Here is a 27,398-nt window from a genome sequence, read left to right on the forward strand (position 1 = left end):
CTCTATTACGTGGTGATAATTGATAGTCCATGCTTGAGATTTTTATATGCCCATGGATGGTTTGTTTATTGTCTCACTCAACAATTCAGTTGAGGCTAAAATCATAATATGTGAGGCTCCTGGACAGTGTCATATCATAGCCTAGACTGAACAAAGGTTCATATTGTATGAATATATTAATCATAATTATTAATTTTTCATTTTAAAAAATGTACTCTTTCATAAATATGAAAGATTTCTACATTTTTTCTTATATCTACGCTTCATAATTCCACTTCCCTCCAAACCCCCAAACAAAGACTTAAAAGAGAACACTTCAATGTCTCAAAACCAACTCCATTATACCAACCCAAAGGAGTTTAGAATTGTTTAATGTTAGTTTCTTAAATTTGTAAAAATATTATATCGATTGAATCAAACATAAACAATTTATTATTCTTTAACAGTTTTGTTTGGCTCGGATTCATAAAAAAGATTGTAAAAACGGAACGAAACTAAACTTATTATTTTATTAATATTAATTAATTTTCTCTCAAAAGATAGAACTAAACTAACAACTCGTTTTTATCTGGATGAAAATAAATGTACCAGTGAAACTCACACACAATAACCTTACTTATATATATATAAAAAAAATTAATAACTAATACACTCATGAAAATATAGAGTTCATATTTGTTTTTTATTTTAGAGAAGATGGAATTTATATTTAAATAAACTGTATAAAAAAAGAGAAGTTATTTTCAAACATAGCATTAGAACTACCTCCCTATTTTGGGACCTCCGCCCAGTGTTTGTTTATATTTCTAACCAACAATTTTCACTTTAGTTGTTTGTAAACAAAATGGCGCAAGGTAGCGACAACGTAGTTTCTTCTCTGTCTCTCGCGGAGGAAACAACCAATACTAAGAGGAAGCAATTCATTACTGCAGCAGGAGCGCTAACATCCCCGTCACTACACATGTTGTTGCTTCCTACACTTCTGTTTGATCTCCTGCATGAGATCCTTTGTAGGCTTCCGGTGAAGTTACTTGTGCAACTTCAGTGCCTTTGCAAGTTTTATAATTCTTTGATCTCTGATCCTAAATTCGCAAAGAAGCACCTTCGTTTGTCAACCACGTGCCACCACCTTATCGTAAGCTCCAAGAATGACAAATCACATGAGTTACTTCTCCTTGATTCCCCAATTTCCTATGTTTTTTCTTCTTCTGTTGTTACACAGACACAACTCAATCTCCCCGTTAGTTTAAAAACTAATGGATACGGTAAACATTTGGCCGTTTGCTCTTGCGATGGCATCCTGTGCATTAGTGCCACCAGTGTTGATCATCTTTATGCTATTTTATGGTACCCTTCCATTAGAAAATTCAAAATATTGCTTCCTTCAGAAGAATATCGATGGAAAAGGGTTGTTGATTCCTTCTATAGCTTCGGGTATGATCATTTCATTCATAATTATAAGGTCATTGATAATTGGAGAAGGGTACATGACTTCCCATTTTGTGGTGTCATTCGTGGATTAGGAATATTTGTGAGTGGTACTGTTAATTGGTTCGCATTTGATGTTTCTAATATTTGTTGTCGTGAAATTGTTTCTTTTGATTTGGAGAATGAGTCATATCAAATTCTTTCGCAGCCTAATTTGGAGAAGGGTGCGTAGAACTTGGGAGTGTTGAAGGATTGCTTGTGCATATTTTCACATAACGATATTTTTTTTTTTTTTTGGATGTTTGGATTATGGAGGAATATGGAAATAAAGAGTCTTGGACCAAATTGTACAATATATCTTACATGGGAGTTCCGATTTCCCATGCCTATACCAATGTTTCATATGTTTCTAAAGATAACCAAATGCTTGTGGATTTTATGAGGGGAAGTAATAAACAGAAGGTCGTTTTGTACGATTCCAAAAATGGTACTTTGAATTTTTGAAATATTAAAATTGGTTGTTTGATGAGCGCAAATGTCTACATTGAGAGTTTGGTAGCACCCTAAGAATACGATTCAACATGCAACCTATATATATATATGGTTAGTTTCGGTTTGTCTTATTCCTAATTTTATGACTGTTCTTGTTATTGGTGACTTGTTGAATCATTGTTAATTAATGGTTTAATGGAATCTACTGGTTTAAAATTGTTGTTATTTTCAATTGTTTGGTTAATTTTAGTTGTTGAGTCTTGCATATCTTGCATTATATTTCATATAGTTAACAATCATGAATTGCATTAAATGGTAGCCTATCGAAAATACAGGCTAACAAATTGCTCCCCAAAAATGTCTTTTTCGTTTGTATCTTCAGATAGAAGTAGAAAAATACGTTTTTGAACCTCATCGAACGTATCTTTCCGTCGAAAGAGATAACATCACTATCATCAATATCTAAAGGCAGTTGAAAAAACCTTTTATGATGTCATCAAATCCCACTTAATGGACCATGTTCCAATTTTTGGGGAACTACTACTTTATTCATTTTTAATAACTGTCAATTTAAGGTATTGACACTTGTTGACCAACTAAGACCATAGAAAAGGGGTATAAACCCTTCTTTCTCCAACCTTTCAGTTCAGTTTATACTTTTCACTTTCTCCTTCTCTTCTTTTGCGAAATTTCATCGCTTTCTGTTTTCGAATCTTTCAAAATCTTCACCAACAAAGACCTTTCTTCTGAAAAGTTAGATCATTGCCCATCAATTTCTCGCTACTATGACGAACAAAGTTGGTAACCCATCTCATTCTCAAACGGAGTGAGGGTTACTTAATTTCTCAGTTCTGATACGATCTAGAAATGCATGGTTTGCTGAAGAACCAGATCTAAAGGAGGAGAAAACCCAAATATGGATATCCCAGGCATCGATTCCTCATTCTGTTTCATTATATGCATATTTAGGACCTATTGAGAAAACTGAGAGTGAAGAACTCAAAGAAATTTCCCCCTGCTCTCAGAAGCGTTTACCTTTAATTTTCGCTCGAAACCCTGACGTTCCTTATAATCTCAACTATTTAGAAACAAGGGTTTTTAGAGCAGCTCCGAGAGTTGAGAATGTCGAAGATTATATCAGCTGGCTCAAAAATATTGAGAAAAAGAAATGAGATTTTTGGAAAGAAATAGGGATTTTTGATTTGATTCAATTATCAAGGTATGGCCCTAGGTATCAAAAACCCATGTTATTAGCTGCGCTCCATTTTTGGAACACTTAGACCAACAGTTTGCATTTGAAATGTGGCATGCTTACGCCTAGATTGTTAGATGTTGCAGCCATTTCAGGCTTATAACCTACTGGTGAGTTTTTTGACCCTGACACTTGTGAGTCGGACTTCTTTATTGACTTCGACACGGATAGGGACGCTTTTGGTAATTATATTGAAGACCAACGCATTCAAGACAAGGAAGAAGTCTCCGACGAAGAGCATATAGCTTTTCTAACCTTCTGGTTATCTTTATATGTCTTCTGCACTAGATCGATCCAAGTGGCCAAACAATATAGAACGTTAGCCTACCAATTGCATGAAGGGAAACCAGTTTGTCTAAGCAAACTAATCTTGGGTTGTCTATACGAAAGCCTCAATCAAGGTGTAACTGACATGAGGAACCAAGTCAAAAGTTTGATTATCGCTGGTCCGATTTAGCTTTTTCAATTGTGGCTTTCCGCCACTTTTGGATCAGATTTAGATGCTTTTCTCCCTAAAGATTTTGAAGGAGCACACAAACAGAGATCTATTGAAGGAATTGGACTTGCTATTCTCAGGTACAGAGAAAGAAAAACTAACCAAATTCAATTCTCAGAAGCTTTCAATGTCTTTCTAAATTGTCATGTTTTCACACCTTCTTTAGCTCCTTTTTTAAAATAGACATGTGAGCCGGAATGGTTCCTAAAGAAATTCATTACTCAAGATGTTGAGCATGCATGAGAAACCAATGCTATCTGGAGAGCTTATCTAACTCCCATGATGCTTTCCAGCAGAGCCACCCCCAATACTTCAAAAGATTCTTATGGAGCTTATGGTTGTCAGCCAAACCTAGTGGCTAGACAATTCGGTTTAGTTCAAGTTCGTCCTTGTTCATTTTATCAATCAAAAGATGACATGAAGAAACCTAAGACTGAAGCTTAGTGGCAAACTCTCCTTCAAAAATATAACGAAGAATTTTCGAATGTTAATCCTCTTTACTTCGAGCCATCGTACGAATGTACCAAGTCATTCTTTCTCTGGTGGAGAAGCTATTTTGTCGAAAACGAAAGCTGATGCTTCTGCCAAGAAAAACAAAACCCAGGAGACATGACAGAAGAAAGTAACTTATTTTTTAGCAATCTCTTTTGCCTTCTTTTCTTATTCGACATTTGTTCTTGATTAACCACATATTTTCTTTGATAGGATCGAAAAAGAAAAGGAACTGCCTCTTCTGAAAGTTCCTCAAAGAAAGCAAGACAAAACAAAGACGAAGTAAGTTTTTTATACCTTCATATGTATTACTATCTTTTTCGTGGCTAACACCAATTTCTCCTTTTTCTCTTTAGTCTGATGATTCACACGTAGTCCATGAAATTGCTGAAGAACAAACTAATCCTGGAATTCGAGTAGAAAGAGAAAAGAAACTGAAACATGCCCATGAAAAATCTAAGGTTTCTAGGGAGCACCCTTAGTCATTCTTAAGAAAATCCAGATGCTGGTACAAAGGTGATCGAGGAAGAAGTATCGGTAAAACCAAAGAGAAAGAAGAGTCGAGGACGCAAACCTAGCAAACCTGCTAGTGCACATTCCCACGTCGGAGATGACTTGTCGAAGGTATTCTTTATTTGATTCAAGTATTTTCCTTTATTTCTCTCAACAAATTCCCTTATTGGTTTCGACTATATTTTAGGGTGCAGAAACCAAGAATACTGAAGGTAAAGGACAAACAACTCCTTCTTCTACTTTCAAACAACCAATTGGTCCTATCCTTAAAGATCAAGTAATAGTCAATTCCAATCCTCATAAAGATGGCAAAGACTTAGAAACAATTGTTCCCGAGCTCGTTCTGAATTCACGTATCGAAGGTGTTGCAATTGACTAACAACCTATTGATGGAGGCAATGAATAAAGATCTCCTCTGGTCGAGGGCAACAAAGATCCTTCGTTTCATGAGTTGAGATCTTAGGAAATTCTAGAACATGCTGGAACCGACATGAACATTTTACAAGAAGTCGTCGACGAATCTGAAGAATCTGAAGATGAAGCTCAACGTGATTCTCCTGGAACCAAAACTTCACCTCAAACGGTCAAGCCTATTAGTGCAACAATGAGTCGAGAAGACTTTCAAGCATTGAGAGAGCGAGACCCAGTTGGGGATTTGGAGTTCGTTATGAATCTTGACATCTTCTCTCCGAAAGTAAGCACATAAGCTTCAACTGGTATAACAAGTGAACTCTTAGAAGATTCTAGAAACGGTTTGCTCGAAGAACTCCGCACCCAAATTTTGGAAGTCGATTTGCTCCAAACAATTGAGCAAGATGAAAGTATCATTGCTAAAACTAGAGATTTGCTTCATAGGTTCATCAATTCTTTCTTCGAACCTAAGTTTGTTCAATTTGTTGTTGACTTGGGATCTACTCTAGATAAAATAGAGGTCGACTTGCAGAAACAAAAGAAAGGTCAGGCTAATCTTGAAGACTGTATCAAACGCAAAGATACGCTCTTAGCTGTAATTGAGAAATCTAAAGAAAAGTTTGAAATCTTTAAAAAGGAAGTGCCAAATGTGCAGGCGAAACTCGAAAGGTATGACCGTATGATTTCGAATTACAATTCGAGACTTGGAGTCGAAGAAACATACTCTTTCGACAAGGAATGAAGAAATCAAGCAAGAGGCAAGTTCTACCATCGAAAGGATCGATGAATTCCAGAAATTGGATGTTGTGGTCAACAGATTAACTGTTGAGAAAGGTTACCTCAATGACAAATTGAATCGTTCAAAGGCGCGCCATGGCAAACTTACAACCGAGTTTAAAATCTAACACCTTTTGTAATAGTAATTTTCATGTACTGCTAAAGAATTTCAAGTTCCATATATTATGATGAATTCTATCTTTTTTTAAGAAAAAAGGGTACAATCATGTGTAGCAGCAGTGGGTTGCCAAACTCAATTGTATACATAAACTCTTGGAATCCTTGAAAACTCAACTCGCCAGTTTATAAGAGCTTTTAATAAGAAAAATAATAATAATAATAAATATGTGTTGTTTTCCATAACAAAAATTCCTATGAGTATGTTGTTGCTTTGCGTTTCTGACGGCACTACAAAAGAATGTTTCAGTGAAAAAATAAGAGTTGATTATATTCTCAAGTTAATTTAAGGATTTCGACAAAGGTTTTAAATAAGAATACAAAGTTAGAAAGATACAACAACACGATATGACAACCTCTCCGACCACCGACGTTTAGGCGATCAGACGACAGGGGCCACCTTCGCTATCTTCCTCGACGGCGACGGCGAGGCAGAAAGGCCATGAAGTGCAGGCAGACATAATTGATTAGGTGTGGACTGGGTCAGTTTAACCAATTTCCACAGACGGCGCCAACTGTACTTGCAAAAGTACAATAATCAATATTAGGGTTTAGTATTGTATTGGTCATGCCTTATGGTTACTTAATCCATAAGTAATGTGGTTATTTAGGTCTTTAGGCCGAGCTCTAAAGGCTTCTAGAAGCTGGCTGAGGCGGCTCCCTGGGAAGGGCGCGGTGCGCCTTGGGCTTTAGAGCCCTTTTGGAGGGCGCTGATGTCTCTAAGAGGGTCCTTAGACCCTTTGGGAGGACATATAGATCCTTAGGAAGATATTGACAGTATAGTCTATTATGACACAAGTTGTGGGTTCAGATGATGATGGTAACATTGTTTTAGTTGTGCATGAGAACACACACAACAACCCGAGAATACAGCACGGCATGGAATTATGGCGTCATATTCATGAATATGATGCAAAAGAAGCCGAGATATCATTCACACCGGTTTTATGTAAGAAGCAGAAACAACAAATTAAGAAACAACTTCAGGTTGGGAAGTCGTCGTACCGAACCCGTTCGAGGGGGGATCCTTCTCCAACTGCTCAACGAATGTCTTCTATTGGAATGCATGCGGTTTACTTGGGCGGCTGTTGTTGACTATTTACTTTTTTTTGTTTTTTGCTTTTTTCCTTTTTGTTAACTGTTTTGAGGGTTTTGAGGGATACTTGGGATCCCTCTTGTTTATTTTTTCCCCCTTTTTATAATAAAATTTATTTGAGCTTGGCGGCAGAAGAAGAAGGTTATTCCAGGTGCCAACTTAGTTAGGATGTCGTTGCATCTCCTTGATGCATGTTCTTGCTGCTGGCTTAACAATTTTTTTTTATCATAACGATTGTCATTTTCTTTTTCATTTTTCTTTTTATAATTGTTATCTCTTTAAAAAAAATTTTGTCAAAAAAAAAAAATCTCTTTAAATTTTAACATGTGAAGCTTTCACCTTATGAAAAACTTTGATAAATAATGGAGAATAGTAGCGTCTCAAACAAACAAAAGAAAGTCATCACAACAAGACAGTGGATAATAACAAAAATACAAATATTAGTAATATTTTTTTTTTGACCAAATAAATATTAGTAATATTGATAAGTCATAATTTGTCAATGACATATACTCCCTCTGGTCACATTTATAAGCAAAACAAAACTTTTTAGGTTCATTGAATACCCTATGTATGTAGTCTATATTATATACCAAATACATAGGGGTATTCAATATGACCGAGGAAGTATGATATTATCAAATTGTCTTTTGTTTGTATGTGTATTAAATTTGACTTTTCATATTTCAAGACAAGTACGTAGTATTAACTAGGAGTATGTTTAAGAAAAAATAATAAATGTATTTAGTAATTTGAAAAGGGGTTTATATTTAAAGACAAATTTTTAGTTAAAATGGTGCTTAGATATAAGGACTGATAAAGTATATAGTAGTTGTAGAAGTAATACAGATTATAGTAGTAATAGATTTACCATACCATGTTTTCAAAAAGAGGAAGGCTAGCAACACACACATTTCAACACACTTTTTTTGATTAGTTAAAATTCATATGGGATCCACCAAATTAATATGGGATCCACATGATTTGGTGGGACATATGAATTTCAGAGTGTGTTGAAAAGTGTGTGTTAGAATGTGTATTACTAGCGTATTCCTCTTTCAAAAATATTACTACTAGTCAATAAGATACTCCCTCCGGTCACTATTATAAGCAAATTTCTACTTTTTAGATTCATTCAATAAATGATGTATGTAGTCTACAATATAGAACACATACATTATTTATTGAATGAATCTAAAAAGTCAAAATTTGCTTATAATAGTGACCGGAGGGAGTAATTAACTAATGCATGGGTTCAAGTGCTAGTTTACCTTGAAAAAGAGAACCCTTTGCTCTTCTATTTTCAATGGCGATGAAAAAGATAACCGATAAATGCAGCAGCTGTCGACTGTCATTAATGTTCTAAATTCCCTTTTATTTTTTTCTCAATACATATTTTCATTAATGACTGTCGACTGTCATGATCTCAAGTTAAACTAGAAAGAGTGTGACCATTGTTCTTCCTTGTTTTTCAACTTCAAAACCGTTGAGCATCATCACTATTTATAAACATCCTACAAAACCATGAACGTATTTCAATGGTGAATGATGTCGTTGAGTTCTTCAAAACCAAACTGGCTTCAACTTCCAATAAATGTCACTGCTAACATACTCTTTAGGCTTGATACCTATGAAATACTGAAGAATGCACGTAATGTGTGTCCTCTTTGGTGGAAAATTTGCAAGAACCCTATCATGTGGCAAACCATTTACATGGGCAATTTCGATCGCGTCTGTTTACCACATCATCAAATTTCTGATCATTTGGTGAAGATTTGTCGCTATGCTGTTGACCTAAGTTCTGGTCATTTGAAAGATATTTATATTTTCAGATTTGCTACGGATGATCTCCTTAAATACATAGTTGATAGGTAATATCATCTTTCTTTTAACAAAATTACTTTTGCAGTTTTTTAACATAAATTCAATTTTGTCTCTATCTTTCTGAAACAAACTTGAAATTAATTCAAGGGAGCGTAACCAACGGCGGATCCAAATATAGTATAATATATGGCTTACACCCCCTCAAGAAAATAGAGAACCCTTTATACTACTACTGGAGTATTATTTTAAGCTCATAATGTATTTGGTCCACTAACCTATATTTCTTCTTTTATTACAAACCTATATTTAACTCTCTTATAACCAATATTTAAAGGTTATGAGAGAGTTAAATATAGGTTTGTAAAAAAAAAAAAATAGTTCTTTAATATGAGCACGGGAGGTTGACAAATATCGTAAAAATGTTGATTGCACGGGAGTATTTAGAAAATTATGCATGTACTACTTTGACAAATTTTAATCTTATATTTTCAAGAATGTTCTAACGGCATGTCCTTGATTTTTTAATAAGAATATGTAGATAATATTTTAGCCAGTAATTTTTCTAGATGTAACGATAATTATTTCCTTATTTCAAAGAAAAAAGTCATTATTTCCTTCTTTTGTTTCTTCTGATTTACAGTAATACAAATTTCTTAGAATAATTTATTGATAAGTTTTGTGGATATAAATGGTCAATATACTTAACTCTTTTTGAGTGTATTTTAATTTCTTAAGCATTTATAATTCTAATTTTGTTGCGTAAATATTACAGGGCAAGTAACTTGAGATGCATACAACTTGATCATTGCTATAAAATTTCAGACCAGATATTGATTGAACTTGGAATGAAGCTTCCACTATTAGAGGAGCTTAACATTTCTATAAATATTTGGGATGGACATTGTCTTCCTGTAAAACTTAAGACATTTCACGAGCTACCAAGTGAAATCACTGACAAGTGTAATGCTGATCCGTTCGCTATTGCAAAATCGATGCCTGGATTACGTCGGCTTAATATTAGTGGACATCCAATGAATGATGTAGGGTTGCTTGCTATTCTTGATGGATGTCCTCGTCTTGAATCTCTTGACCTTAGTGGATGTTTCAATCTTAAATTTAGTGAAAATTTGGAGAAAAAATGTCAAGAACAGATCAAAAATTTACTACTTCCATATGCTAGTGAATTATACGATATTTGTTGGTCCAACGAGAACTGTGAACATTGTGGAATGAGCAGTAAGATGAAGATTCATCTTATCATTCATGTGATTCTGAGTTTTAATATTAAAGTCCCAAGTGATTAGGGTGGCTTTTAGCCATGTTTTTTTTTTCCAAGTGAATTTTTGGGATATGGTAATCTTCGAAGACACTGGTTTTTTATGTAATATAACTAGTAAGCTTAATGTTTCATGAACCTTGTATACATGTGTGGATGGCATGTTTTATTATTATTTATCTACTGAATTAATCAAAATGTTTGTTTTTTTTTTTTACAAAATAATTCTAAATGTTGTTGTTTAATGGTTTTTTTTAGCGTCTTTCTTTTAGTCAAGTTATTCAAAAATAATATTGCTTATCCAAGACAATACCAAGGGAGTTAGTAGGAATAGATTTGCGATACTATGGTTTCAAAAATATTACTAGTCAATAAGATAATTAACTAATGCATGGGTTCAAGTGCTAGTTTACCTTGAAAAAGAGAAACCTTTGCACTTCTATTTTCAATGGCGCTGAAAAAGATAACCGATAAATGCAGCAGCTCTCAGTATTGTTATAAATTCCCTTTTATTTGTCAATTAAAATATACTCCAATCTCAATACATATTGGAACCTTCATTTATGATCTCAAGTTAAACTAGAAAGAGTGTAACCATTGTTCTCCCTTGTTTTTCAACTTCAAAACCGTTGAGCATCATCACTATTTATAAACATCCTAACAAAACCATTGAACGGTTTTGTACTCCAATCCTACAAAACCGTTGAGTAATGGGTTCAAAACCAAATTGGCTTCAACTTCCAACAGATGTCACTGCTAACATACTCTTTAGGCTTGATACCTATGAAATACTGAAGAATGTACGTAATGTGTGTCCTCTTTGGTGGAAAATTTGCAAGAACCCTATCATGTGGAAAACCATTTACGTGGGCAATTTCGATCGCGTCTGTTTACCACATCATCAAGTTTTTGGTCATTTGGTGAAGATTTGTCTATATGCTGTTGACCTAAGTTCTGGTCATTTGAAAGATATTTATATTTTCAAATTTGCTACGGATGATCTCCTTAAATACATAGTTGAAAGGTAATTTCATTTTTTTCATGGGTTTGGTTAACGAGTGCCCTGAGACACTCCTTAACATTTTCGTTTCTTTATTTAACAAAATTACTTTTGCCGTTTTTTAACTTGAATTCAATTTTTTCTCTATCTTTCTGAAACAAACTTGAAATTAATTCAAGGGACCGTAACCAATGGCTGATCCAAATAGTATAGTATAATATGGCTCACACCCCCACAAAAAATTCGAGAACCTTTGATAATACTACAACCAATATTTAAAGGTTATATATATTTTTTAACTTAATCATGTATTTTGAATTTGTTTTATCACTATGGTTATCTATTCTTATGTTAAGGGACAGAAGGAGCATCTTTTATTTAGAAAATTATGCATGTATTATTTTGACAAATTTTAATCTTATATTTTCAAGAATGTAGAACAGTACTTATGTCCATTGGACGAAGATGATGAATTAGACATGTCACGTCAGCATTTAACGGCCACATCAGCACCTTTTAATAGAGTTAGATGGAAAAGGATAACGGTGCATACAATGTACAACTTAAAGGACTAATCTGAAACTAAAAAAAATTAAAGGACTAATTCGGTACAAACGCTAAACTTAAAGGACTCCTGGATGCATTTGACCTAAATATTAAAATAATAATGTAGCAAACATAAATGTCCAGTTTTTTCCTTTATCATTTAAAAAGTGTAACAAACTAGATGAGTGTATCTATACTTACGTTTTTATTATCTCAAATATATCTTTAAACAACAACTTTTTCTATTATAAAGATTGTTGTTGATGTTATTAAAAAAAATTAGAATTTAGATTATTCTTTCTTGTTATATTGTTAGTTTCATTGAAATAGATAATAATGATTAGTTTGATTTGTTATAATTTGAAAGCAAAAAACATTTATATTTTTACTTTTGATCAAAATTAAAATTTCATAAAAAAATATCGTTCATAATTTTCAAACGATAGCGCAATAAAGAGAGCGGAAAGACTATGTGCCGTCTTTTCTTCCTAGTATATCCTCATTTTAATCCACCAAAATATTCCTATTTTTTTGCACACATTTTCTCATTCCAATAAATTTAATGTTATCTTTTTCTCGTAAGAAACATTTGTTAGTTACTATCTTTTTCTCCAACAATTTTTTTTTTGCACACGCTTTCTCTCATAACAAACAATTGTCAATTTTCTAAATATTGTTTTTCTATCTTGTGAAATGAGCCTTCAACTATTTCTCCCTCTTCACCTCCCATCAGTCTTTTCAATGAGTCTTCCACTATTTCTTCATTTTGAACATTCATGGAGTCCTTTATTTTATTTTTCTCTCTGATATGTTCTTTAACTTTGCACTTGAAATTTTTAAAAATTATTACTCATCTTAGTTATAGAATTTTAACATTCATGAAACCATTATTATAGGTAACAAAATTTTAAGATAACAAGAAACAAACTTTGTTTAGGAAAAAAAAAAAAAAACTTTAGTTTTTCAAATATACAGCATTTACTAGTTTTTTTTTGAAAAAAGATAAGAGTAATTGACAAAGTGTATAATTGATAAATCATACACGACAGTTAGATAGGAACGAAAAATCCCCACTAGAACGACGCTTGAAAAGGAACGGAGAAAGTAACAAGTCAACTGTAACTTGACCTCTATATATGTGTGTGTAAGCCTCTAAACCTAATTCACTTCAGCCTGGTAGTGCCGCGCATCCATCTTATTTCCTTCAATTCTCTCTTTCATCAACATAGAAGAAAATAGTCCCAATTCCAATTCAATTTTCAAAGGACTGTTTTTCTTATTCTGAGACAATAAGCACCGGGAATATATTTCCTCTTCGGTTCAAATTGCTCTTTGACGTTTCGTTGTCATTATAAGTTTTATTTTCAAGTTTGCCTCGCTCTCTTGGGCTGTGGATTCTCTTCTTAATTTGAGGTAAGGGGGAAGATATTTTAGCGGTTTTGGATAGAGGGGTTGGCCCTTGACCCCGGCTCGGCCTTGTTTTGTGTTTCTTTGATGTTTTTTTAATAAATTATTTTTGTGGTTGTCGATGACTCAAATATATTTTGAGTTGTGTTATTGGTTTAATCATGGTGTTATTTGATAGATCTTATTGAGTATGAAACTGAGATTGCGATGACAGAAGTAGTTTAGGGATATTATAGAATATACAGTGATGGAGTGAATTGTTTCGTTGAATGCAACAATTGGATTTTTCTAATATAGTAGAAGTACCAAACTTTTGTGGTGACATAGTTGAATCATTATTGTTGCAAATATAAAGAAAGGATGCTAGTAACTCTAATAGAAACGAAAATGTTGTATTCGAGGATGTTTCTATGCTTAGTTGAATAATGATAGGTCTATATTGGTTCTTTGAGTGTGTTAATGGTGTTAGATTGTATAGGAATAGCCTGGGTTGGAATTATTCTAGGTATTTAATCTTAGAGTAATGATATTTGTACATCCAAATGATGACAACTTTGGTGACAACCTTACTTTTCTTTCTTCTTATTGGTCAAAAACAATGGAGAGAGGAAGAGAGAGGATAAGTATGTCATGTGAGTATGAGAGAGAAAGTTGTCCAAAAGTTGTCATAAAATGGTTGTACAAATATCATTTCTCTTAATCTTAATGGAAACCGAGTCATTATTGATCAATGAAAGATTACGAGATAATTAAATGTGTTGCGGATACTATCCTACTAGTTATGTTAGAAATTGGATGTGTTAGTTTCAAGTGAGTTGAAAGAATAGAAGAATAGTGAAAGTTGGATTTTGATTTAATATATTTTAGGCCAAATACCACTTTTAGTCTTTTTAGTTTGACAGAATTCAAGTTATAACTTGGGAATTCTGTCAAACTAAAAGGACCAAACGTAGTATTTGACCTATGTTTTATTTATATGTTGCTATTATAAGAAAAACGTGGTGTTGCCATGCTAGAACATTTGGGAATGTAAATGGATTACTAATTAGCATCCTTATCCTTGTCTTATTAATTAGAAAATTATTATTTTAGGTTCATGGTATAGTATGCATCAGTTTTATAATAATTACATGCAGCTATGGGTTAAAGGAATATAGTTCTTCCTTCTGATGCAAACATAGTTTTTGGATTTACATAGTAGTATTATCAAGTTTACTTCAATGCATCATGGAGATAGATTATTGTTATTAGGACTATGGCCTGAAGAGGAAAAACAATCAATGTGGTCATTATATTAGGCTTGTGTATTGTGTGCCACCCGAAGATATGATTTTTAGTAGTAATAAGAAGAAAAATAGAGAATCAGTAGAGGATAGTTAAGAACGAGAGAAAGTATAGGTAGAATAGGTAGCTTTGTATTGGTGGTTGATACAAGTGTCTAAGAGGTTGACATTGGGATAATAAATTATGAACGATGTACAAAAGTTAAATCTAAGCAGTAAGATCTGTTTAATGAGTTGAATTAATTAAATCCTGAAGAGAAGTGCGATATTGTTGTAGTGATGTTTAGGTCGTAGTTTAGCCGTTGCTTTGCAGTTGTTATGCCGTTGTTAGATGTAGTGTTTGTTTTAATTGCATTCATGCACTCATATGTCCTTGCCGTTGAATATTGCCGTTAATTTTCCGTTGAGGAATGTTTAGTAAAATAACACTGACTTTCGGCCCTTAGTACCACATGCATTTAGTCTAGGAATGTATTGCATACATTATTCCTTGATTAATTTGTGATGTTTTATTGATTGTATGATTGTCCAGTTATGTTCTTTTGATGACGTTTTATGATGTGCTTCCTTATTTGAACTATGTCGAATCTCGTGCTTATCCTTAATGTTTCATAGACCGTTTCCCTGTGTAATTATATTCTTACCCCCTTTATTGTTTTGTTTGCGCACCTTGCCTATGATGCAGATACTCAAGTAGAAGAATAAGCTTAAGCTGCTCGGGCGTAGAAGATGGCATAGCTGGCCGTTTTTCGTCTTGTTTTTATTTAGTCTTTTAGATTATCGTGTCGCTTTGATATTGTAACACTGGGGGGTGAACTTAATTAATTTCCCTACTTTTTCCCTATTTATAAATAGCCAACTAAATCATTACTAACCTCTTCTCACTCAACTAACTAAATCACTATGTCGTTGAGTTCTTCAAAGAAAGTGAAAGTTGAAGTTGAAAGCAGAACAACAAAGCCAGACTGGCTTCAACTTCCAACAGATGTCACTGCTAACATACTCTTCAGGCTTGATACATGTGAAATACTGAAGAATGCACGTAATGTGTGTTCTCTTTGGTGGAAAATTTGCAAGAGCCCTATCATGTGGAAAACAATCCAGATGAGTTCCGGGTTGAATGTCCTTGATTTACCGGATGATGATGATCAAATTCTTGATTGTTTGGTGAAGATTTGTCGCTATGTTGTTGACCTAAGTTGTGGCCATTTGAAGGACATTTATATTTCTCTATTTGCTACTGATGATCTCCTCAAGTACATTGCTGATAGGTACGTAATTTTCTTGTTCTAAAGTTATTTGTTTCTTCTACTTAAACAATTTGTTATGATCAGTGGTATAGTAGTAAATCAAGAGATGACAAGTTTCAATTAAAACCTCTTTTGGAAGCTAAAACCTTTCTTTCACTTTTATTAATTCAAACTGACGTCTTAGATTTGAAATTTCATGACATGTAACTTGTTAGTGATGAATAATATTTAAGTAATAGTTATTTTATAAATCACTAATGTACTATATATGATAAAAAAAAAAATTAGAAATGTGCCTCATATTTGGACAATTTCTCTTTTTATCCAATTTATGCGTCAAATTTTACAGGGCAAGTCAGGTACGATGCATACATCTTTTGGACTGCGATAACATTTCAAATGAAGGATTGATTGAACTAGGAATGAAGCTTCCACAGTTAGAGGAGCTGGACATTTCTATGGAACATTTTCCTGGATTTTGCCTTTCTGTGAAAATGCATATATATAATAAGCTACCCTCTGAAATTACTGCACAATGTAACGCTGATGCGTTTGCTATTGCAAAAACAATGCCGGGGTTAGTTCGTCTTAATATTAGTGGAAACACGCTGGATGATGTTGGGTTGCTTGCTATTCTTGATGGATGCCCTCGTCTTGAATCTCTTGACATTAGAAGATGTTTTAATCTTCCTTATTGTGGAAGTTTGGAGGAAAGATGTGATGAACAGATCAAAGATTTACAATATCTAGATCCTTGGGCATATTTTGACTGTTGGAAAGATTGCAAGTGTTTAGAACGTTTATATGGAATGAACAGCGGAAATGAAGATTCATCTTCTCATTCATCAGATTCTGAGTTTTACAGCGAAAATGAAGATTCATCTTATCATTCACCTGATTCTGAGTCTTAATGTTGAAGTCTAAAGTGATCGGGAGGCGTTATTATCATATTCTTGGCATGAGTTTCATTTCCTAGTCGGAAAAATTTATGTTTAACCATGTATTCATGCATGCGTGGCTGGCATGGTTTTATTTCTCATGTTATTTTTTTACAAGATGATTCCTAATTAATGTGGTTTAATGGTTATATATGAACGAGATATTTCAGAAATATTACTCCATCTGTTTTAATTTATTTATCCCGTTTGTATTGTATGCGTTTCTGCTTAGATTTGATCAACAGTTGGGGATTTTCAAAGGCTGCGACCGTGGCTTTTGTTATCAACAAATGATTTATGTGGTTCAATTTGTTTTGAGTATTCAAAAGATCAACGTGGTTCCTCGTAGTGATGCACTTGAATTTTACCTTAGTATAATTATCTCAATGGAGTCATCTGAGGCTGACATTTTGCATTCTCAGAGTTTCCTTACTCATTATTACAACTACTTCATAGGTGTTTGGGATTGGATCGAGTTCGCTTTGCTCCTCACCTATTGGACATTGTATGGATTAACTCTGATGGTGTATACCCCACAACTGTTTTTGGCTTCCAACTTTGATTTTATTGCTGTTTTGCACCAGATTGTGAAATGGTTTCAAGGACCGTTACAATTTACTAAGGCCAGAATTAAGCTTGAACAGGGTCAATTGCAATGTGGCTCTGCTTGGGATTGCCTTTGTGGTGTTTTCTCTGTTATCCACTTGAATGAGATATGGCAATTGGCAAGGCTTAATACCATTATATATTCCTCGATGCAGAGAATTATTATCCAATTGTGTTGTGACCTTTGCACAAGTTCTGCGACCCTTTATTTATTTCATGTTCCCTCGTATGGACCGAGTTGAGAAGGATATCAATGATGGTGCTATTGACTTTGGTGTTTGGCCCAAGAGTGGTAGCATTAGAGATAAGGCTTTGCATATAACCATAAAGGTCTTGCAGAGGCAATTCTCCCATTTCATTTTGGACATTGTCTTGGCAATTCACTAGTTGTTACTAAATTTGACAACCATGAGATTCACATAAATGTGTTGTCAACCGAGAATTATGAAATAGAAATTTGGGATGTGTTACAAGCTTCTTTTGCTAACAATGCCACTGAAATTCTGAAGCCTTGGCTTCACAACATTGTTGGCATGATGGTTGGAATGGTTGAATGTGCAACTAGTATTGGGTAGAACTGCAGAACTTAGGGAATGCTGAGGAAATTATTGGTTACATCATGACTCAATTGGACAATGGGACATGTCTATGGCAACTAGATCTTCTTCATTCAAACAGTGGGATCGAGGCAAACTTGTTTCAACAGGAAAGTATTATAACCTTGAGGACAAAGTTGGCTTGCTTGAAGGGGTCGGTAATGATAGGATAGTTAGAATATGGAGCACTAATGTGGTGACTCAACTAGTTCCAAAAATTATGACGACTCACCTTAATCTAGAAGGATCTAGAAGATATATTGTTAGGGACAAGTCTATATAAGCAGTGTATGCCTTATTATGATAATAATCAATGAAAAATATAATGAATTTCCTTTCTTTTATCTCTAGTTTCTCTTTCTAAATTCTCGAGTGTGCTCGATTTGGGTCGTATTAGTGATTCAACATAACAATTGTTTGTTTGCTTCTTGTTAGCAAAGACCCAAGCAATCCAATCATCTATTTCTATGGGTTAAGCGCATCAGTGGTTGATACAGCTTGAAACACCATACCTTCTTCTGTATTCATGATAACGTTCAATATTGAAATAACTAAAGCGTGTAATTATATAAATACAATGACACACATTGTTTAGAAAAAGTTGCAAAATAGAGGTAATGAAATTACAAGAAAGTTAGTTCTGTTTCGTTAATTAAAAATATCAAAGGAGCAAAAGGTCTATGCTACTAACATAGACTATGCATACTATCTATGTGGAAAATCTTCAACAAATCCAAACCTGCTTTAGAGGAAACATATAAAGCAAACTAATGAGATAAAAAATCTCAGAGACTTAACATTCAAAAGAAAATTATATGCAATAAATCCCTAATGACATTGTTACATACATTTAGATGCCATATCATCCAAAATTTCAGACACAATAGAACAATAAACAGAATTACATATCTACTCACTTCTCTCTCTCACAAAAAACATAACATATTAACAATATAATTGTTCTACAAATTTCCATGAGAATGGTTTTAACTTTAAGCATCAGCCAAGGACTCTAACACAAAAATCAACTCAATCACAAACAAGATAGATAACTCTTTAGGGTTTGTTTGGATGGAGGATTTAGGATAGGAGGGCTTAATTTTCTTTGTACATAACGGATACTATAATAAGTTAAGTGTGTTTGATCTATTTTTTGATCATTTATCATGATATTATTTTAGTTTTTTTTGTAAATATCAAATATATATCAGAATATAAACTTAGATCTACAAACCCCTCCCAAAAAGACCCTTAGTATATGTTTGTTTATTGTTCAGGGTACCTTTAAAAACTTAGAGAAAATATGTTGCACATCAAACAGAAAAAGCTAAAGCAAATACCAATAAAAGGAAAGTAGGAATTAAGAAATGAAGGAGACAATTCAAGAACTCATCAACTTTACATCTACAACTTAAGTTGAGACTAGTTCCAATCATGTTAGTATACAATTAAAAAAATTCTCCACCATAATTAGTTATAAAAAAGAGACCAAGGGAAACAAAAACAAATTAGAAAGCAAACACCAAACCAGAAAATTGTGTCCAACAAGTTTAGTGCACAATTACCTTAATGAATGTATGATGTAAACCCTCGCTGATGGTGCGTTTTGAAGCAAAAAGTCCACTATTCCATTCGGTACTATGGATGGAGGTTCGAGCACTTTTACTTTCAGTAATTTCAAGTTACACAAGAAAGAAAACTCAACCTTCAATAAATCAGGAACTAAGGAGAGAACCTGATCAATGGTCAAGTGGTTCAGAATGAAAATTAGGATCAATTGCATGTCATTTTTTTTTTTTTTGAGAAAAATTAGAACTATAATAAAAAAACAAGCATGTTAAGAAAAATAATAAAAAGTGAAAACTAAAATGAAACCCCTAAAATATTCTCAATCTCAAACCAAGCATGTCCTATAGTACTAGAAATCTAAATTAGGTTATTTTATTTCATTCCACTCCATTGGCTATGCCATTTCTAGCAATCGAAATGTATGCTCAATGAATTGTTACAAAAATCTATCAACCAACCAAACATGTTTTAAGATACCTGAAGAGTACTTGAAGGGACTATCAATGATTTTATATTGGTGAGCTCGACCAGCCATTGGAGTAGAACCAATGGAGTATCTGCGAGAATAAATGACCCCATTGGTACATTAATACTTGCATCTTTCAAAGAAGAGAGATTGCACTTGCTTCCACATAGTTTTTGAACAGGAATGCCCGTAAAATCAAAGCTACAAAGACTTGGAGTGTCTAACTCAACTTTGCTATAGTCGTTGGGATCCATTTCTATAGTAAAATTGGCAAGTGTAGCACTTGATATGTAGAGGTTTTGTGCATCAAGAACTTTACAATTCCGAATGACCAAAGTATTCAACTTGCTTAATTCAGAAAAAGGCTCGGCGCGGCCATTACCGCCATCATGAAAAACAAAGTACTCTAAAGACAAGGTGGTTAATGCAGGCAAATGAAGTGAATTAGGAAATTGTGCACGAAAAGAAATATGGTGATCAACATAAAGTTCAAGAGAAGTTAAAGTGTGACATGAAAAAAAGCAAGGTGGAAATCGTTGAATATCACAAGTGGCGTTAATTTCAATTCGTAACCGATGGACATTGCATGAAACAGCATATTTGACAACCATTCTGAGTAGGAAAGACCCGCAATAACCGTGGCTCTGAAAATCGAGTGTGTGCAATGTTATTGACGACGTTCTGCGAAGAGACAAAATACGAAGTACGAATCTTATAAAACACTTGTTATTCGTAAAGGATGAAGAACTTAATGCCAGGGTTGGAAGATGCTTCCAGAGATTCTTCCATCTCTTGGACAGTATGCAAGTTTGAACGGCGTATTTGGCGTCCAAAAACGACAATATGACAAGTAAGAGAGAATCGGGTAGGTCACCGAGGCGATCCTTGTTATTTGCTCGCTTCATTGTCTCAGAAAGAATCTGTGAATTAGAAACGATTCAGTGTCCCGAAGTTTTGAAAACTAAAATAAATAAAAGTTGCCTTTGATTGCAATGGGAAAGGAGAGATACCTACCTCAATGGTTTGATTGTGCGATCACAGCGTAGAAGAAAGGTCTTGAATCTCTCGGTATATGGATATACAAACGCACCTGAGGATAAACCCTAATGGGTTAGAATTTATATAATTAAGAAAAATATAAAATAAAATAAATTCATCGATATCTATATTTATTTATTTTAATTAGTTCTTCCAAAATAATACTAGTGTTATTTACCCGGCGTTATCCGGGTTAGACATATAATTAGGAATGACCAAAATCATGTATGCATGTATCCGCAAATAAAATTTACCACGGATCGGTACCAGATGACTATCTTAACGGGTACACACAAATAGAATAAAATAAATCATATTTTAAGTGCATGTATATTAATATGGAAATTAACTGGATTTAGTAAAATTATTAACAAATCTAGAATAAAATAAATTTTTTTTAAGTACCCGAACTCGTAGAAATCGGTATCCATTATTCAATTGTTAAAAAAAAAATTTAAGAAACTAAGCAAAACTTTTATTAAAGAAACAGACAGCTCCTCAAGCACAACGTGTGCTAAAGATAACTGTCAGCGATAATTACATCAACCAACCAGTATCAACAAGACCCACTCCCCTCCTGATTTGGTTTAAATTGTGCCACCAAACCGAACCTACTCCCTCCCCAAACCGTGTAACAGCCCGATTTTCGTTAGATTTATTTTATTATTTATTTATGTGTGTTATGTGTGCTTATATGTGATCATTTGCCTTTGTGTGTATTTTTGGTTGGGATTTGTAGAATTCGGAGTTAGAAGGGTATTTTAGTCATTTTGGACTTAGGGGCATTTTGGGTATTTTGTGAGTACGAGTAATTTTGTAATTTAGTTGAGGATTATTTTTAGTGCTTAATGAGAGTTATTATTTTACTAAGTGCTAGGGAGTTGTAGTAATTTATTTTATTACCGGTAGATGACCGTTAGTGATATATTTTACCGTTAAGTGAGTAGTAACATTTTTGAGGTTAGAATAGAAATGGGTTAGGCCCATTAAGACACTGTGAGATAAGCCCAATTAGAGGAGCCTATATAAACTAATGTTAGTAGAGAAATAGGGTTTTTCACCAACATTTTTCATTGAGAAGAGAAGAGATAAAGGCTAGAGAGAAGAACAAGAACAAGGGTTAGAGGCAAGAGGGGATTCATCATCTAGGAGCTGAATTGAAGCTTGGGTTAGAGATTATTGGTGCTAGAGGTAAGAGGGTTAGAATTCAACCATAATTCATAACTTTTTCTTTCTACCCATTTTTGTGAAAATGATGAATTGAATCTAATTGTTGTAAATTCGTGCACGATTGTTGTTGTTATGTTTGAGAACATGATTTGTATGATAATTGCATGTTAGTATGTGAATTAACATGTTGAAATGCATAATTGTGGGTACTTTGTGTTCTTGAGCAAATTTTGCATGAATTTGTGTTCATTAGTTGTTATTAATGATTGTTGAGCTGTTGGAATTGAATTGGTGTAACTGGAATTGTTGTTTATGGATTTGTGAGGAGATTTGTGGTTGTGTTGGTGTTTTGAGAAAATTTCATGATTTTGATGAAATGAGCCAATTTGTTGTTTCTAATGCATGATTCATGTTTGTTTAGATGCATTATAACTATTAGAACCTATAAACACTTTCTGGAACTTGTTTTGGTGAATTGGAGGATTGAAAATTAGATTTTGGGATGAAAATGGGTTAGAACCCGTAACTGAGTTCTGGGATTCTGGTGTAGGACGCTTAAGCGTGCTCAGGACGCTTAATCGACCCATCAGCGTGGCAGAAGCGTGCTCCAAGCGAGCAACTTCCAGAGGCTATTGGAAGTTGGACGCTTAAGCGTGCAGAGGACGCTTAAGCGTGCAGCTCCCAGTTCTGCCATTTTTAAATCTTTGTTTTGTGCACTTGGGGACCAATCCGAGACTTCTAAAATGTTTCTTTTGACTTAATTAACCTCTTTTTATACCTTTAATTCTACTGGAACATGATTTGAATTGGTTTGGACTTGGATTTGTGACATTCGTCTAACTTTTAGAAAAACGGTCCAAACGTCGATTTTTCCGAAAACTCGTTTTTCTCCGAAAATTGAAGTGGGATTAGAGTTGTATAATGTCTATATGATTTCTAAAAATGGATTTGATTGGTTTCATCAAGTTTGAACTTGTTTTTCTTTGAAAATTAAATTTTTTGTGAAAAGTGATAAAGTGAGACGAATTTTGGGTTTTTCATGATTTCGTCACACTTGGCCGGTGAAATGCCAAGGCATCCTCTACTGCACCCATATGTGGCCTAGGGGTATGTTTAGTTGAGGCATTGGAACTTGTTTACATGGTTTTGGCTTAAATGTTCAATTAATTCCAATGTTGTGATTTGAAGAGACAAACATTGATGAAAATGGTTTTAAGGACCGATTGTCCTATAAATCCTTTATGAATAGATTGATATGATTATGAAATGATGTATGAATGGTTTTTAGGTGATGAATATGATGTTTATGATCATATGTTGTAATTGTTCCTTTATTTGGATTGTAAGGAATTATGTGGAAATGTGGCAACTATATGTTGATTGAATTGTGGATAGTTAATATAACTTATGTGGAGATGATTGATGGTGTATATATGTGACAGCTACATGTTAATTGAATTGTGGATGTTGTTGGTGATTGTATATATGTTATGTGGTGGTGAATTGTTGTTGATTGCATATATACCAAGAGTTTGGTGATGTTGAGGTGATTTGTATGTGTGAACATATGCATTTGTAGTCGAGTCATATGTTCATGTATTCATGACAGATGGTGGTGGATTTTATATCCAATTGAGGTGATTACGATGTTTTTGTTGCATCGGAGGTGACGACCTTGGAGGTGACTCGGTACCACATGCATCTAGATGAGTCTAGAGCTATTGCATACATTCTTGGTGAATTGAAATGCATTTGAGATGTGCTTGATGATTAAATTGTTAATTGATGATTGTTAATTGTTAATTGACATGGTTGAATTGTTAGACGTGTATGATACACTTGTTGATATGAACTTGGAATGATGATGTTGAATGATAGAATGTTGTGAATCCTTGTGAGCATATGTATGATTTGTTATTCATCGTTCTTGAATGTATCTTTCATTTCCAATGTTCTTGTTAATTCTTCTTTGGATTATGATGATGTAATGCTAACCCTCAGTGGTTTACCACCTACCTTTCCGTATGGACGGGTAGATGGAGTGCAGGATGCTTAGACTTTATGCTTGATGTTGCCGAGGAGCGGAGTACCTCTTTTTATGTGGAAGTGTCTAGATTAGGGCTCTGATCTAGGGTAGTACTTGCATGTTAGATTCTGTTTTGACTATGTAGTTTTGGAGTTAAGATATTATTTGTATCGGAGATCGGAGGATGTATTATCTTTATTTTGAGATTTGATGTTGAATTATGGATTATATATTTGTTCCGCTGCTATGAAATGTAACATGATAATTATGCATGTATGTTTTGATTGATGACGTAGCATCTATTTCTAGAATATATTCGTATGTTCTTGCGTTTTACCGCTTAAAATTTACATCATATAAAGGTTCTGAAGAACAAAAGAGAGCTAAGGAATCAAGAAAAGGAAGCTTTAAAGCATCTGAAGAGAAGTGCTCCTGAAGACCAGAAGTGCTTCTGAGGAATGATGACGTCATCAGAAGCTGAAGTTCATCAGAAGCAAGTAGTTCAGAAGTGACTTCATCAGAAGCTGAAGCTCATCAGAAGCTGATTATCACCACAAGCTGAAGATTCAAGAATCAACACTTCAAAAGCTGTCTATTGGATTCGAAAACACTGCAGAAGACTAGTGGAACTTTGCAACGGTCATTTTGGTGAAGATTTGAAGGCATTGGAAGCTTATCTTCAAAGAGCATTGACATTGTACTATGTACGAACTGTACAACCACCTTCTCCACTATTCTGTTTTGTGTCCACGCTACAAGACAAGAAAACAGCTCCAGAATAACAGCTATGCCTGCAAAGATGTTCCTTTGGATTAGGAATGGATTTCAAATTGGTTCTTCATAGGACAACAACCAAATCAGGAAAAAGATCATTGGTGAAAGATCATGCTTCAACAACGACTCTTTTGATGTACTAGCAATTTCACAACGTCTCTTTCACACCTCTATATAAAGGAGTGAAGGCTTAAAGTTTTGGTAATGCTGAACGAAAGACTCTCAACATTTTTACAAGTGCCAAATCTCTGCTGAAATTCTTCTGCATTCACTTAGAATTTCTGTTTCTCAAAGTCTCATCTTAGAAATTCTTAAGTCTTAGAGTCTGTATCTGATTTGTATTGTGAGCACCTCTGATTGTATATCAAGTGTTTAACCTCAAACATTATTCATTGTAATCTTGTTTGTTTAGAAGTCTCTTGCAGTTGTGCTTGAGCATAGAAGTCTCCTGCAGTTGTGCTTGAGCATAGAAGTCTCTTGATTGTGTTCTTGAGCATAGGAAGACTCTTGCGAAGTGTGCTTGAGCAAAGGAAGTCTCTTGCTGTGTGCTTGAGCAATAGTAATCAAATATTACATTTTAGTGAACTCTCCTTGGAAGTGCAATTGTAATCAGATATTACATTTGTTTAGGAACCTGTATAATTGCTTTGTGTCTTTCTTCTTCTCTCTCACTGTTTTTATCCGCTGCGTTTAGATTCTATTTATCACTTCAGAAGTTGTCTCACTTAGCTTCTGACCAGTGTGTTCAGTTTTTAAGAGTATTGAAGAATTTTTCAAAACACAATTCAACCCCCCTTCTTGTGTTTTTCTCACCTTCAATTGGTATCAGAGCCTGGTTTGTTGTCTTAATACTTAACAGTGTAACAGAAAAAGATCTGAGAAAAACATGTCTAGTGGACCATCTGGCTCTGGATCTGGGCCAGACCATACTACTGTTGCATATGATTATGACAACAACAAGAAATCCAGCGTAGGAAAGAGTCCTAAGTTCAATGGAGACCCTGAAGAATTTTCTTGGTGGAAAACCAACTTCTACAGTTTTGTCATGAGTTTAGACGAAGAACTATGGGACATACTTGAAGAAGGTGTTGGTGACTTGGTTCTTGATGAAGAAGGAGCTACTGTTGATAGAAAGAAACATACTCCTGCTCAGAAGAAACTCTACAAGAAGCATCATATTATCAGAGGAGCACTTGTCACTGCTATTCCTAAAGCAGAGTACATGAAGATGAGTGACAAGTCCACTGCTAAAGCTATGTTTGCTTCTCTCTGTTCAAATTATGAAGGCAACAAGAAGGTCAAAGAAGCAAAGGCTCTTATGCTTGTACATCAGTATGAGTTGTTCAAGATGAAGGATGATGAAACTATTGAGGAGATGTACTCAAGGTTTCAAACCTTAGTCTCTGGACTATAAATCCTGAAGAAGAGTTATGTTGCTTCTGTTCACGTAAGCAAGATACTTAGAAGTTTGCCTGCTAGATGGAGACCAAAGGTGACTGCCATTGAGGAAGCTAAAGATTTAAACAATTTAAGTGTCGAAGATATTGTTAGTTCTCTCAAAGTTCATGAGTTAAGTCTTAATGAACATGAGTCTACTAAGAAGAGTAAATCAATAGCTCTTCCATCCAAAGGCAAGTCATCAAAAGCTCTCAAAGTAGTTGAATCTGAAGAAGAAGAACCATCTGGTTCAGACTCTGAAGAAGATGCTGCTGAGATGGCTATGCTTTACAACAAACTTCAGTATCTGGCCAAGAAGAATAGAAAGTTTCTGACCAGAAGGAGTAACTCCAGAAGCTCAAAGAGAGAAGATCAGAAGGGATGTTTCAACTGTAAGAAGCCTGGACATTTCATTGCTGAATGCCCTGATCTTCAGAAGGAAAAGTCAAAGGACAAGTCAAAGAAGTCAACATTCAAACCAAGCAAATTCAAGAAGCAGATTAAGCAGAGTTTAATGGCAACCTGGGATGATTTAGGAAGTGAATCTGGATCTGATAAAGAGGAAGCTGATGAAGATGCAAAGGTAGCTGTGGGGTTAGTAGCTACAACAACTTCAGAAGCTGGATCAGAATCAGACTCTGAAGATGAAAACGAGGTATACTCTAAGATTCCCAGAGATGAACTTGTTGAGTCACTTAAAGAACTTCTTACACATTTTGAAGTAAGAACCAATGAGTTGAAGGATTTAAAAGAAAAATATGTTGATTTAGTAAAACAGCAAAAATCAACTCTATTGGATCTAAAAGCTTCTGAAGAAGGACTTAGGGGCTTTGACTTCATTTGTAAAACTTATGAAGATAAGCTCAGGTTCTTATGTCAGAAGCTACAAGAAAAGTGTAATGAAAAACCTTTAAGAAAACATGAAATTGCTCTTGAGGATTTTATCATGTCTGGTATTGACAGAAGCAGAGTTGCTTCATTGATTTACAGCATTTACAGAAACAGTGGCAGAGGGATTGGTTTTTCAGGAGGGAAACCTAATGAAATCAGTCTCAAAG

The 27,398-nt window shown here is 34.4% G+C and overlaps 2 protein-coding genes and 2 pseudogenes across 2 annotated transcripts; 3 read left to right on the top strand and 1 right to left on the bottom strand.

The window, feature by feature from the left end:
- Window positions 1-844: 844 nt before the first annotated feature.
- On the top strand, window positions 845-1,932 carry LOC146937049 (F-box/kelch-repeat protein At3g23880-like; annotated as a pseudogene).
- A 6,750-nt stretch (window positions 1,933-8,682) lies between these two features.
- LOC146937050 (putative F-box protein At4g05475) lies at window positions 8,683-10,240 on the top strand (annotated as a pseudogene).
- A 2,710-nt stretch (window positions 10,241-12,950) lies between these two features.
- LOC146937051 (F-box protein SKIP19-like) lies at window positions 12,951-16,859 on the top strand. The gene is made up of 3 exons (XM_085751542.1): window positions 12,951-13,193; window positions 15,156-15,741; window positions 16,070-16,859. Exons 2-3 carry the CDS (start codon window positions 15,374-15,376, stop codon window positions 16,629-16,631), a joined length of 930 nt encoding a protein of 309 aa, XP_085607668.1. The 5' UTR covers window positions 12,951-13,193; window positions 15,156-15,373; the 3' UTR covers window positions 16,632-16,859.
- Window positions 16,860-18,291: 1,432 nt separating this feature from the next.
- On the bottom strand, window positions 18,292-20,922 carry LOC146937052 (F-box/LRR-repeat protein At3g26922-like). The gene is made up of 2 exons (XM_085757764.1): window positions 19,907-20,922; window positions 18,292-19,595 (listed from the first exon to the last, which is right to left on the bottom strand). Exons 1-2 carry the CDS (start codon window positions 20,798-20,800, stop codon window positions 19,422-19,424), a joined length of 1,068 nt encoding a protein of 355 aa, XP_085613890.1. The 5' UTR covers window positions 20,801-20,922; the 3' UTR covers window positions 18,292-19,421.
- Window positions 20,923-27,398: the final 6,476 nt, after the last annotated feature.

This window comes from Medicago sativa, chromosome 3, assembly GCF_051527215.1.
Source record: "Medicago sativa cultivar Bolivia chromosome 3, Bolivia_mono, whole genome shotgun sequence".
Taxonomy (NCBI): domain Eukaryota; kingdom Viridiplantae; phylum Streptophyta; class Magnoliopsida; order Fabales; family Fabaceae; genus Medicago; species Medicago sativa.